Source organism: Podarcis tiliguerta, assembly GCF_965153285.1.
Source record: "Podarcis tiliguerta genome assembly, chromosome: Z".
Classification (NCBI taxonomy): domain Eukaryota; kingdom Metazoa; phylum Chordata; class Lepidosauria; order Squamata; family Lacertidae; genus Podarcis; species Podarcis tiliguerta.
Genome location: NC_139553.1, coordinates 792,313 through 807,278, shown reverse-complemented (window position 1 = coordinate 807,278; position 14,966 = coordinate 792,313). Strand labels below are relative to the sequence as shown.

The 14,966-nt window shown below is 50.5% G+C and overlaps 1 protein-coding gene across 1 annotated transcript in view; it reads right to left on the bottom strand.

The window, feature by feature from the left end:
* NR5A1 (nuclear receptor subfamily 5 group A member 1) overlaps nt 1–14,966 on the bottom strand; it is a 48,482-nt gene that overhangs the window by 14,498 nt on the left and 19,018 nt on the right. The window contains exon 4 of the mRNA XM_083424398.1: nt 2,805–2,883. Within this exon, the coding sequence (XP_083280524.1) occupies nt 2,805–2,883 (79 nt within the window). The remainder of the gene's footprint in view (nt 1–2,804; nt 2,884–14,966) is intronic.

The window sequence follows — 14,966 nt, the reverse complement described above, 5'->3', positions numbered from 1 at the left end:
GGACATAGAATGCCTGGCTGAAGAAAAAACGTTTTCACCCGACCCCTAAAGATATAGAACGCAGGCGCCAGACGAGCCTCCCTGGGGAGAGCATCCCACAAATGGGGAGCCACTGCAGAAAAGGCCCCGTCTCGTGTTGCCACCTTCTGGACCTCACATGGAGGAGCCACATGGAGAAGGGCCTCCGAGGATGATCTTGGGGTCCAGGTTAGTTCGTGTGGGAAGAGGCAGCCCTTGAGGTACTGCAATCCTGAGCCATTTAGGCTGTGGAGGCCGAAACCAGCACTTTGAACCAGGCCTAGAGACTAACTGGCAGCCAGTGTCATTTGGTCACCCTCCGTGTAACACGCTCAAATGGTCTCGTCCCAGTGAGCGCCACCTGGTCACCAAACTCTGCACTAGCTTAAGTTTCCAAACCATCTTCAGAGGCTGAGCTATGCATAGACGACAGACGTTAGGCTTTCCCTGTCCAGATAAGGACATAGCTGGCCACCAGCCAAAGCCGAAGGTTCTCCACACCACCAAGGCCACCTTAGCTTCGAGTGACAGCAATGGATCCAGGGCCCCAAGCTACATACCTGCTCCTCCAGAAGGAGTGTGACCCCGTCAAGAGCAAGACTCTGACCAGAGTTCTCCGCTCATGTTCAAGTCACTTCCTAGCTTGTTTCCTAAGCCAGGTGGGCTCCATGGAGGAGGAGGAGGAACTCCGGGGCATTTGTGTCACTGGTCTGAGTCATTCAGATATTCCGGGGCTTTGACAAGAGCGACATGACCTTCAGTATGCAGAGCAGATGTTCTGCCACTGAGCTGGGACCCTTTCCAGGTCTGGATCCTGCTAGGTGTTACAGATCACTTAAACAAGAGGCAACAGGGCATGCTTTTGATGTAACAACTCTTCCCTCACTTTATAGGGCCTTCTCGGTAGTGGCGCCCTCCCTTCAGATGTGAAGGATATAAGGAGCTATCTTCTTTTTAAAAGACATCTGAAGGCAGCCCTGTTTAGGGAAGTTTTTAATCTTTAATGCTGTATTGTTATAACACTTGATTGGAAGCCGCCCAGAGTGGCTGGGGAAACTCAGCCAGATAGGCGGGATATAAATAAATTATTATTATTATTATTATTATTATTATTATTATTATTATTCCTATTATTATTATTCCTATTATTATTGGCAGGGCCCCAGGACTTCAGCAAGACCTACAGAGGATGGCTGCCCACCCTGCACCCTGCAACCCTCCCCCCCAGCTGAGCACACTGATGGGTGCCTTGTGGCTACACACAGCCACTTTTTTAAAAAATTGTGCACAGCACCTGACCTAACACCATTCTAGGATCGTTCAAAGTCACCTAAGAACCAGAGGTGCTTAGAAGGCTGGTCCCCACAGCCAGGTAAGCCCACCTGACAGAGATGGCCCCCCACCAGCAAACACTTGGGCCCCACTTAAACCTGGAGCCAGCCCTGCCATAACTCCACGGGGCAATTATCACCAACCTGCTACTGTAAAAGGTTAAAGCTGTGCCAGTTTAACATATATTTAAGCCTTAATATATATTTAAGGGACGTGGGTGGCACTGTGGGTTAAACCACAGGGCCTAGGGCTTGCCAATCAGAAGGTCGGCGGTTCGAATCCCCGTGACGGGGTGAGCTCCCGTTGCTCGGTCCCTGCTCCTGCCAACCTAGCAGCTCGAAAGCACGTCAAAGTGCAAGTAGATAAATAGGTATTGCTCCGGCGAGAAGGTAAACGGCATTTCCATGCGCTGCTCTGGTTCGCCAGAAACGGCTTCGTCATGCTGGCCACATGACCCGGAAGCTGTCTGCGGACAAACGCCGGCTCCCTCGGCTTATAGAGTGAGATGAGTGCGCAACCCGAGAGTCGTCCGCGACTGGACTTAACGGTCAGAGGTCCCTTTACCTTTAAGCCTTAATTGTCACTAATTCTTGCATCTCCTTGCCCTTCTGCTCCCACCATGCCGCTTCCCCCCACTGAGATTTCAATTCAGGCACCTGGAAGAGTGAGCTGGAGTCGCAGCAATAAATTTCTTGGCCTTGAAGGTTCCACCAAGACTTTCTGATTCTTCCCCCAAGTCACAACTTTGCCCGCGGACTTCTAGACTTGTATGATTCTGGAAACTGAGCACGGGACATCCTGCAAGTGCCTCACTTGGCCAAGTGCTTGTGTGAACAGGGCAGAGCCAGGCTCTCCAATCCGCAGGGCTGAACAGCACTTGGGGACGCAGGTTGATAAACCGTCCAAGATTAATGGCTTTATCTGCCGTGGCAAAAACAGTCCCTTGCTGCAGCTTTTTTAATGGGCAAATTTATTAGGACACCAGCTTCTGTGGGTCAGCATCTGGGGCAGGCATCCAGGGCCAGGGCCCCACTCCGCAGAGGGGCCAGGAGGGGCTCCGAGAGCCAGTTAGCAGGTCAGACAGGCTTCAGACAAGGGAGGCCAGGCTTCAGATCCCTGCTCCCCCTTGAAGCTCACCTGGGGGGGGCAGCCTCTGCCTCTCAGCCTAGCCTACCTGGCAGGGCTGTTTTGTGGATGAGAGCCTTGAGCTCCTTGGAGGAACAGGGGGGACATGAATGCAAAGAGTAAGGACAGCAAAGCTCTTTTTGGAAAGTAGGGCAGACCCACTGAGGAACATTGGACCAGTCGCTGCTTCTCAGTCTAGCCTACCTCACAGGGTTGCTGCAAGGATAAGAACGCAGGCGAGGAAGACACACACAGACCACGTGCTCCCTTAGAGCTCCTTGGAAGGAAGACAGGAAGGAAGTGCAATGAATTGTTTCAGCCTCCCCTACCTCCTCCTCGAGCTCCAGGGGCAGTTTGTGGGGGCAGCTCAGCAAGGCTGGCTCTGGAGACCCCACCCCCAGCCCCCAGCTGCAAAGCAAGCACAGCCCCCAGCGGGAGAGCACAATGGCTGCTTGGCTCATCTGCACTCTTATCTGAATCCCTTCCCGGGCCAAGCATCTCGCCCAGTTCTCAACACAGTGTCTTGCTGGGCGCATCCCCCGTCCCCGAGGGAGGGAGAACCACCCCGTTGTTTGCACACAAAAAGGCCAGTGTCTCTCGGGAGGCTGCTGTCGATACATTTTGCCCTCCGGGACACAGTATGTGCTCCTTCAGCGTGAAGGAATGCGGAGTGGAAGGAACCGGCTGCTAGGGAAAGCCCCCACTTCACTCCCCGGTGCCAACGGGGTGCCCTCTCCCCCTCACCTGCACGCCCAGGAAGGATGGGGGCAGGTTGCAGAGGAGGGGGGGGTGCTGCGCTGCTAAATCCATAGCAGTCTTTTAGAGGCTTGGGGGCCCCAGAGGATACCTCCAAGGATCTCCACCTGGTAGCCTTTCACAAGTTGTATTCTCTCACACACACACCCAGGCATCAGCCGTACACCCAGGAGGATCATCATCATAATGCCGTCTTACGTGGTGTGACGCTGTGGTCTAAACCACAGAGCCTAGGGCTTGCCGATCAGAACGTTGGTGGTTCGAATCCCTGTGATGGGGTGAGCTCCCATTGCTCGGTCCCTGCTCCTGCCAACCTAGTTGTTCGAAAGCACACCAGTGCAAGTAGATAAATAGGTACCGCTCTGGCATTTCCGTGCGCTGCTCTGGTTCGCCAGAAGCGGCTTAGTCAAGCTGTCTGTGGACAAACACCAGCTCCCTCAGCCTATAGAGCAAGATGAACGCGCAACCCCAGAGTCAGGGGTACCTTTACCTTTACCCTACTGGACTGTGGAAAGGATCACTGCCTTGTTCTCAGTCAGAGCGCTGGTCCATTTGGCACACCTAGCATACCCTGACTGGCAGCCGTGGCTCTCCAGGGTCTCAGGAAGGGTGTGACCCCAGCCCTACCTGGAGATGAGGCCACTGGGGATTGAACCAGTGAACTTCTGCATGCAAAGCAGGGGCTCTACCCCCAGAGCTGTGGCCCTTCCTCTGTCAAGACTTGCAAGATGCACTTTGGATAAATGAAACACCCCCAAAAAACACTCCGGGGCCTCTCCAAACCAGGGACGGGGACACACACACACACACACACACACTGTCAGGTATGTTCTGCAATAGTAATATATCTCATTAGTGGTGGATTTGTTCTGGACGAAGTTCTCCCCAAGTTCCCATATTGTTGACACCTGGAGGGGCATCTCTTGTGCTTTATAGCTCAACAAAAGTGAGACAAAACAAACAAATGGGAACATTTGTGGTATGCAATGTTGCAGGATTTCAGCAGGAAGTTATGGGACTGGCACTGATTGGAAAGGAAGCAGTTTGTACCTGCAAACGTTTCAGTGGGGACCATACTGCACCAAGAATAGCAAGATTGCACATAAGCTCCCAGATGCCTCCACGAGGAGGACAGGTCATCACAAACACGCCCTCAAAGGCAAAGCATCTCCGCTGCCCCAGGCGGCTGCCAGCACAGCCAAGCCAAGCACAGTTCAGCTTCTCCAGGGACACCACCCGCAGAGAACAGTCTTCAGTCTAAGAGGCAGAAGTGAAACTGAAGCTGGATGGGTGAGTGTCAGGGGGCACCTCCCCCCCCCACACACACACAAAAAGGAACACTTCAGTAAGCAGGGCAGTTCATTATCAGTTTAGTTTACGTACTTAGATAATTGTGAATTGTCCCATTGTATAGTTCTCTGGGCAAAGCAGACTAAAAAGTTTATTCCAACCCCCCAAAAGGGTTCAGCTGAAACACAGGACAGTCAAAAATACCACAGTAAAATCCAAAATCCAGCAGAGAAAGTAAAACTGACTCCCAATCAAGCTTGTCATAGTCCCAAAAGCTCTGGGCAGTGTCAGTTTGGACATTAAGCCCTTTTCCCCTCATTTCTCCCTCTGCCCCACAAGAGAGAGCTACTTGCTGCCTGCCCCCCCTTTCAAGCTCCCCTCAGGCCACCTGCTCCCCCAAAATGTTGCTACTCTCCTGCAGCAGACACCTTGACAGCGTTGGCAAAAGTGAGCAGAGCATTTCGTGGACTGTGAAGATGCACACACACACACACACACACACAGCCCTACACTTCCTCCCGAGAGCTCAGACTTCTGCACCCATTGTGCAAGGCACTTATAATAGAAAAAAGGCAGATGTGGAAGAAGGGAAGCAGAGGACGCCGGGATTCCCCAGCAGAGAGTGGCAATAAAGCAGGAGAAAAGAAAAGCTTTTATAGGGTTTGCACACTTACACTGAGAGAGATTGCTCAGGGAATGGGAGGTGGAGTTGCAGAGACTTCCAGGACTCAAGATTCCTGCCTCAGCCAATGCATAATCCCAGGAACTGCCCCACTCAAGCAGGTTGCTAGCAATGTGCTCCTTATTTGCAAAGACGTTAATTACACCTGCCCACCTAACAAACCCAGAGGGGAATAAGGCTCCCATTGTTGCCATTTTGCAGATAAGCAACTGAGAACAAGGGCAGCGGTTGAACTTGCAGCCCGCCTTCCCAGACCTCAGAGACTACCACTTTCTCCTTCAACCTTGCCGGGAGGTCTCCTCTTCCCTCCCTGTCCTACAAGGGTGTAAGCAAAGCACTATCTCTTCCAGCCCACAGGGTGCAAACAAAGTAATACCTGTTTCAAAGTGTGCGCATGGTGCAAACAAGGAAGAAATGAACATGAACAAAGTGCAATTCCCACAGTCTCTTTTTGTCATGAGATCACCTCTTTGCACATGCAGACTGAGAGTTTGCTTTAGGGACCTCCATGCTAATGGCCAAGGCACAGATCTTGTCCAGGAGACCTAAGCAGAGACAGCTCACACCAATCAAAACATGATGCTACTGGAGCCCGTTGCTTGATGGTGTTAGGCAATGAACCTCGGTTCACAAAGAATCCGTTCTAACTGCTAGGAAGGCTGAGTTTCTCCACACCCCTGACCCACCAATTATCAACAGCAGCCAAAAAGAGGTATAATCCGTGTGTGTGTGTGTGTGTGTGTGTGTGTGTGTGTAGGCTAGTGGGGAAAGGAGAAGGGCTTTTAATTGTCTCCGCAAACCTTCATAACAGCAGGATGCAATGTGGGCTAGGACTCCACTGCTTGAAGCTGACAATTAACTCCTTGGTAGTTACAGAAAGTGTCTTTTCTGGCATCAAAGCTTTCCAAGAGGAATTGGGGTGGGGGGTGAGAGACACCTACAAGCCCGTGTCCCTCTGACCGATGACCTTTGGTGCACAGCGCTCCAACACAAAGAGCACTGGTCCCAAGTAGCTATTTAGAGGTGCAAATTGTTTCAAGGTCTGCATAATGTGCCTGGCTTGTGTAACAAGGGTGCTGCAGAGTTCAGGGAGTACAGAGGGAATCGGTGCCTTGAACTGCAAGTGGAACAGGCCAAGGGCACAAGAAAGACACCCAGCTCTCACGGTGGACAACCAGGTGGCTCTATTGGTAAACCAGCAAGCAGGATTCAACCACAGCAGCCCTCTGCCCCCCTCCTGTGCCAGTGTCCAGCAACTGGCGTTCAGAAGCATTCCTGCCTCCAACTGTGGAATTCCACGAGATTTGAAAACCTCAAGCAAAATTCTCCCATGCAAGTCACCTGGAGGGGTTTGAACACACCAGTTTTGCCTGCGTGTCTGTGTGTGTTGGAAGACTTGCAGCCTCCGCCAGAGGCAGGTTTAGGGGAGTAGGACCAGTTCAGTTGCGCTGGGCGCAGAGCACCGTTGGGGACACTGCAACTATGATTTAGAAGGAAGGGAGGGAGGCAGAGGGGTTCAGAATTTGGGTGTTGCACAGGTCACCCATCGCCTCTGCTCCCAAACCAAGGAGAGCCCTGTGGCGCTTGGGGCTGCCCACTGCTTCCACTGCCCTGGCTTCTGCGCCACTGAGAGCAGCCACAAAAAGGGGGGGGAGGCAGAGGAGAGGCAGAGGCTCTCCCAACCCCCTGATCTCCAAGCCACAGAAATGTCTGCAGGTGCTGGTTGCCTCATCTGAAAAAAAGGACAGTGTAGAGTTGGGGCGTATGGCATGTTAGGGGGAGGGGCAGGACCTCAGGTGGGGGGGACACATGATGCTCCTTATGAGGTGGTCCATTCCCCTTTGGTCCCCACTCTGCACTCAGCTCTCAACTGTGGCTCCCAGAAGCTGTCAGCATGAGACAGGAGCCACAAGCCCAGCAGCAATGGCCTCGACCGGCTGGCTAAACCAGGTGAGGGGAGCCGGTGGGTTTCAAACCCTCAGTGAGTTAGGGGCTTCCCCTGCCTGCGAAGAAAACGTTCTCACGCATTGAGTATTGACCAAGAGCGGGTCCAAGGGTCAAGAAGGCAGTTTCTGCCGGTGCTGCAGAGGGAAGTGGGGGGCAGGGGGGGCTCGTCCACCTGGGAAGGGAGCCCATCCAGGAGAAAGAAAATTGACTGTAAACCTTTGCTGCCTTGCAAGGCATATTTGGGAGGGGAAAAGGCTAAGGAGCAAACCCGACACAAATGTGGAGTGTGGCTCTTTGTATGCCTCCATCAAGCAACTCTTACACTTAAAGGTAAAGGGACCCCTGACCATTAGGGCCAGTCACGGACGACTCTGGGGTTGCGGCACTCATCTTGCTTTATTGGCTGAGGGAGCCGGCGTACAGCTTCCAGGTCGTGTGGCCAGCATGACTAAGCCGCTTCTGGCGAACCAGAGCAACGCACGGAAACGCCGTTTACCTTCCCGCCGGAGCGGGACCTATTTACTGTATTTTTTGCTCTATAAGACTCACTTTTTCCCTCCTAAAAAGTAAGGGGAACTGTGTGTGCGTCTTATGGAGCGAATGCAGGCTGCGCAGCCATCACAGAAGCCAGAACAGCAAGAGGGATTGCTGCTTTCACTGCACAGCAATCCCTCTTGCTGTTCTGGCTGCTGAGATTCAGAATATTTTTTGTCTTGTTTTCCTCCTCCAAAAACTAGGTGCGTCTTATGGTCTGGTGCGTCTTATAGAGCGAAAAATACGGTATCTACTTGCACTTTGAGGTGCTTTTGAACTGCTAGGTTGGCAGGAGCTGGGACAGAGCAACGGGAGCTCACCCCGTCGCAGGGATTCGAACCGCCAACCTTCTGATAGGCAAGTCCTAGGCTCTGTGGTTTAACCCACAGCGCCACCCGTGTCCCCTCTCTTACACTTAAGCTGGTGCCAAAAGTCTTGCTCTGCTCTCCTTCGGAAGCAGGCTGAGAGTATCATCTGGGCAGCCCAGGACCTCCAGACACACTGCCTGGGTTTGCACCCTGGGGAGGTCACTTTGGCGCTGCTAAAAAGCAATGGCTTGCCTTCTTGAGACAGATGGGTGGCAGCCGTGAGGCGGAAAAGGTGCAGAAAAGGGCAACCCAAAGGACAGATTGGATGGACTTGCCTACGAAGAAAGGTTGCAACTCTGGAGTCTTTTTCTTTTATAGAGAAAAGGCAAGTCAGAAGCGTCACGACGGAAGCTTACAAAATCACACATGGTGTGGAGGAAAGTTGAATACGTATTGGAAGATGTTGGAAGACAAAGAAAAGTTAAACTATGGGACTCCCTGCCATGGGAGGCAGTGATGGGCACCGACTTGGATGGCTTGAAAAGAGAACCAGGCAAATTCATGGAGGAGGAAGAGAGGGCTGTCAATGTCTTCTAGCCAGGATGACTCCAAAGTTTCCCATCTGAGGCATCTGAGAGCAGGATGCTGGACTCAATGGACCACTGGCCTGATCCAGAAGCCTCTTCTTGTGCTGCTATGATCACTCAAAATGAAACATGTCCACAAGTCTCTCTGAGAGGCTGCTACGGATGCAGCCACTGCAGCGGGGGGGGGGGAGTTGCAGAGGGCACAATTATTTGGTGAAGATTGGATGCGTCCCCTCGACAATTGGGAAGGGACAAAGCTGGGCCAGGAGATGACAATCAAAACCTTTCACAAATTGGAGGTGTTAATAAGAGGTTAACACCCTTCAGATGTCGCAGAGACTGACCTCTCCCCTCCCCCAACCACCACCAAGATCATCAGGAAAACAAGATGTTGTTTAATTGCCTGCCTAGATGTCAGTCCAGCACAACAGGCCTGCAACTTTCTCCTTCCCCTTCTCAGTCCCAAGAACTGGGCGTGCAGGACATTTAACCCTACCTAAAAGAAAGCAAAAAATGCAAATGTGCAGCCTCGCACGGCCTTCCCTACAGATGTTATCAGAGTACAACTCCCGTCGCTGCTGACCTCTAGCCACGTTGGCCGGGCTCAACATGAATCTGTCAGTTCCAGTTTCTTGTTTTTCTAATATTAAATTCAGCTTTCCACATTTCCACAAATAAAAAATAAGAAATCCTCATGAAATTTCATCAGCATTTAATTGTGAGTTTCACCTAATGAACACTATTTTTCAGATGCACCTTTGATGAACTTGAAACATTCCTGCAATCAGTTTCCTCTAACATAATGCATTTTTATATCTAATTTTACTAATGCATGCCTTTTTAGGCACACTTCCTCCTAATGTACACTGGATGGGAAACTGCATTGCTTAATTCAGAGAAGTACGAATTTTGAAAGATAATTGTGTTTCAGCTCACTTGGAATCACAGGTTTGTAGGGCTGGAAGGGACCCCCAGGGTCATCCAGTCCAACCCCCGGCATTGCAGGAATCTCAGCTAAAGAATCCATGACTGATGGCCACCCAACTTCTGCTTAAAAACCTCCAAGGAGAGTCGGGAATCTGTTCCACTGTTGGATAGCTCTTACTGTCAGAAAGTTCTTCCCTAATGTTTAGGCTGAGTCTGCTTTCTTTTAACTTGAATCTGATAGTTTGGTCCCTACCGTCTGGAGCAGCTTGGTCTGTCTTCCAGCGACCCTTCCGCTATCTGAATATGGACACCTCAGTCTCCTCTTCTCCAGTCTAAACACCACGATATCCCTCAGACACTCATTTTAAGTCTGGGTCGCAAGAGCCTTTATCTTTGGTCCCTTTCCTCTGACCCCATTCCAGCTCCTCAAAATCCTTCTTCAGCATATTGCATTGGTTCAAGTTGTGTGGACTGGGTACTTTTCCATCAAAATGCAGACAAAATATCACCTCTCCCTTATAGTTAATGGGAGTGGAGATTCCCCCTATTCCAAGGGAAACGGGTGCTTTCTTTTGGGTTTAGCTCAACCAGATTCAAAAACCATCCACATAAGTTAAGCACAAACTGCACAGCGGAAAGGATTTCCCCACCTGCCCCAGCCAAAAATCTATAGGCAAACCAACAAAATGAGCCCATCCACATGGAGCTGTAAATTCAGTTTTAGTATCAGATAATATTGCTGTTGTTGTTCCTGTAGACACATTGCTGTAAGAAGCGGGGGTACATTATTAATACTGTTTTTTAATTGTTCTGGTGTATTTTGCTATTTTGCTGGGAAAGCTATGGTTTTCCCCGTAGTGATGTATGGAAGTGAGAGCTGGACCATAAAGAAGGCTATCGCCGAATAATTGATGCTTTTGAATTATGCTGCTGGAGGAGACTCTTGAGAGTCCCATGGACTGCAAGAAGATCAAACCTCTCCATTCTGAAGGAAATCAGCCCTGAGTGCTCAGTGGAAGGACAGATCCTGAAGCTGAGGCTCCAAGACTTTGGCCACCTCATGAGAAGAGAAGACTCCCTGGAAAAGACCCTGATGCTGGGAAAGATGGAGGGCACAAGGAGAAGGGGATGACAGAGGACGACGTGGTGGGACAGTGTTCTCGAAGCTACCAGCATGAGTTTGACCAAACTGCGGGAGGCAGTGGAAGACAGGAGGGCCTGGCGTGCTCTGGTCCATGGGGTCACAAAGAGTCGGGCACAACTAAACGACTTAAGAAGTGAATGTTCTGGTTTTTGAATATTCTTTGGAAGCTGAACGTCCGACACGGCTTCTGCAGCTTCTGATTGAGTGCAGGAAGCTCTTGCAGCCAATCAGAAGTCGTGCCTTGGTTGTCGAACATTTTCAGAAGTTGAACGGACTCCCGGGACAGATTCCGTTCAAGAACCAAGGTACGACTGCAATGCAATGCTGTGTTGTGGCATCAACAGAAGTCTTTTGTCCCGATCATTGGAAGTCATAGTATTGCTCTATTCTGCCTTGGACAGATCCCACCTGGAGTCTTGTGTCCAGTTCTGGGTGCCACAATTTAAGAAGGAGGTTGACAAGTTGAAATGTGTGCAGGGGAGGGTGACCAAGAAGATCAAAGGTCTCAAAACCAGTGCTATTTTTCCAGAAAAAGAGGTGCCGCAACTCTACCTGAACGCCTCTATTGTTCTCCTGTAATGGCAATGGTGCCCACCTGAGAGGTGCAGGAACTAAGTTCTGGTGAGTTCCATGGGGGGGGGGAGCTCGGTTCACAATCAAGACTGATGATGAAAGCTTGAAGGATTTGGGGATGTTTAGCCTGGAGAAGAAAAGACTAAGAGGTGATGGGATAGCCGCCTTCAAATATATGAAGGATTGTCTCTTGGCAGATGAAGCTGCTGTGATGGGTGGGACCCAAACCAATGGATTCAACTTTTTAAAAAATGGGGTTCCGACAAAACACTAGGAGAAGAACTTTCTAACAGTAAGAACTGCCCAGCAGTGGACTAGACTACCTGGGAAGGTGGTGGTGGGCTCTCCTTCTTTGAAGGTTTTTAAGCAGAGTTGGGTTTGGCCCTCTGTCCTGGGTGCTTGAGTTGAGATTCCTGCTTTGCAGGGGGCTGGACTGGATGACCCTCAGGGTCCCTTCCAACTCTATAATTCTATGATTCTACAGCTGAGGCCAAGAGCAGCCATGGCCCTCCTCTGCAGACAATCGCACCACAGTCTCTCCAACGAGCTTTCAAAGTATTTATCAGAGACAGGAGAGTCCCAGGGAAGAAGGACTTCCATCAGGCAACTAGCCACAGATCTCGGAAGCGAACTAAGTTCCAAAACTGGTCATGATGGTATCAGTAAAGAGGTAAGATTTCCAGAAATTTTGATGCCATGAGAAAAAATGTCCCCCCCCCCTGTTTTTCCCCAGAAAAAAAATAGAAATATTGGAAAAATTGATCAGTGTGGAGTAGTTTTACAAATTGCGTGAAATGCAATGTGTATGAAAGTATTATGCTTGCAATAAAACAGGTAAGCACCGCACTTTCCCTCAAAAGCAACAAAAAAAGCAAGAAACCATCAGCATAAAAAGTAATCAGATTTGCCCCTTAGCACCAACAGCAAATGAAGTTAAGGTCCACCTCAATATTTAAGCTCTATAGAAGGTAGTACAGCTTTAAAAAGAAAAGAAACAGAGGACATAGCATATACATGCAGTTTCTTCTATCTCATTTTCTGAACTACTGCTGTCATTTCCATTTCTTCTTCCTATTTGTCATTTTTCTCATGGACTTCTAAAAAACAGCTTTCAATTTTTCAGCATGCCAGGCCCAGAAGTAACCAACATCCTGAATAGGATGTTGCACTAGGGCTCAAACTCCGTTTGAAAGGAAAAGGAGTGTGTGCGGTTTTTCAAATTGAATTTGTTATTATATATTATAAACCGCATGATAGTAAGAGAGCTTCTAAACAGTTAACAAAGATATACAACAGAACATTAAAACGATTGATAAAACGCAGTTAAAAGCAGGTATTTAAGAGTATTCAAAAGGTGATTAAAGTCAGCAGTGATTAAAAGGAAGCAAATCGCAAGCATCTTCTACGTGTTCAGATGTTTACAACAGCCTTAATGAAAATGATTTGAGCCATTGCTGGAACGGGTTCAGTGAGAGCACCTGCCTGGTCTCAGTTGGCAGGGAGCTCTAAAGGGGGGGTGCTGGAAGACATGGGGAGGACGGAAAAATTGGGGGGGCATGCTTTTTTCTGGGTTTCTCCAAAGCCGTTCTTTCCAAGAAAAATTGGGGGGGGGATGTGTGGAATATTCAAACTATATCAAACTATTTAAAAATAAAATAAAATTCTGGGGGGAAATGGCTTTGGGGGGGGAATGGGAAAAACCTGAGGGGGCTTTTCCGATTTTCCTGGGTTTTTTCCAGGCCTTCCCATCTCTAGGTATCAGGGTGGTTATAGGTTATCCTGCTTTCAGGACAGTTTGCCCCTGCAAAAGCTTCAGGGAGCACAACTGAGGCATGCCCCATAACTTGCTGTTGAAATCCTATAATATTTTTATCTATTATTATTATTATTAGCATTATTAGCATTATTAGCATTATTAGCATTATTAGCATTAAAAAGGTAAAAGGACCGCTGACCATTAGGTCCAGTCGTAGCCGACTCTGGGGTTGTGGCGCTCATCTCGCTTTATTGGCCGAGGGAGTCGGCGTACAGCTTCTGGGTCACGTGGCCAGCATGACTAAGCTGCTTCTGGTGAACCAGAGCAGCACACGGAAACGCCGTTTACCTTCCCACCAGAGCGGTACCTATTTATCTACTTACACTTTGACGTGCTTTCAAACTGCTAGGTGGACAGGAGCTGGGACCGAGCAACGGGAGCTCACCCCGTCATTGCGGGGATTCGAACCGCTGACCTTCTGATCGGCAAGTCCCAGGCTCTGTGGTTTAACCCACAGTGACACCCGCGTCCCATATTATTAGCATTAGGATTTATATCCCAACTCCCCCCGCCCAAGGAGCTCAAAGTGGTGTACATTGGTTTTCTCTCCTTCCTCATTCAATTCCCACGACAACCTTGTGAGGTGGGTTAGGCTGAGAGAGACAGTGATTGGCCCAGTGTCACACCCAATGAGCTTCATGGCAGCCAGGTGGGGATCTGAACCCAGGTCTTAGTCTGACACTCTTAATGACTACGCTGCTTCTTTCTTGTAGGCAGCCTCAGATTTCTCCATCCACACCCTCCTGGCCACTTAAATACAAATCACGAGACCTCAGCCCAGGCCAAGCCACAGCACCCATCCTGCCAGGTCCCCATTGCTTGGAGCCACCCTCAAGCCTCCCATCGCCCGGAGAAATCCATCTCTATATAATTTATTAAATTATAGGTTGTCAGTGGAAGAGGACAGGAGAGCCCAAACCCAGGACAACCCCAAGAGCAATCTATTCCACCTCCCTGACCAGACACTCCATCCCCGCAAATCTTCCTTCAAGCCTTGACACATCTCATCTCAGCTCACTTAAGAGAGGGTATTTATGGGTATCAGCTCTGACCTCTCCCCCCGCCCCCACCTATCCCTCGCCACACACCTCCCTCCATAAACAAGAAACCGCCTCCCCGCCCCCCGCCCAAATCTCCCCTGGCCTGGCCGGTTATTAGTCTTGCCTCCTGAAGGCCAGCGGAGCCTGTAACTCTCCGGCGCCTGACACCCCAGGAACAGCAGCACATCACTCTTGGCCGCAGATTGGCAGGCGAGGCTCTCGTTTGTCAGAGCCGGACTGACAGAATTACTAGCCCTTAAATGAAACGATATATCTGGGAGGTTAAATCTGATTTCAATCTGGCTGCCCTGGGAGAAGGCGGGGGGCGGGGGGGCGAGGGGCAGAATATTGCACTGGGAACTGGTGTCAAGAGGCCAATTAGCCCAGTGGCAACACAGCCGGTCTCCTCGGCCTTCTGCACAATTATGTGCCAAAAGGGGCTGGGAGGCTGGAGGGCTCTGACACACTGGCACAGCTTGGTGCCACTGCAGAGTTTGGGGGCTGCTGCAGTCCCTGAAGGAAAGGAGCGGTTTAAAGGTAAAGTTAAAGGTACCCCTGCCCGTAGGGGCCAGTCTTGCCAGACTCTAGGGTTGTGCGCTCATCTCACTCTATAGGCCAGGGGCCAGCGCTGTCCGAAGACACTTCCGGGTCACATGGCCAGTGTGACATCGCTGCTCTGGCGAGCCAGAGCCGCACACGGAAACGCTGTTTACCTTCCCGCTAGTAAGCGGTCCCTATTTATCTACTTGCACCCGGGGGTGCTTTCGAACTGCTAGGTTGGCAGGCGCTGGGACCGAACAGCGGGAGCGCACCCCGCCGCGGGGATTCAAACCGCCGACCTTTCGATCGGCAAGCCTAGGCGCTGAGGTTTTACCCACAGCGCCACC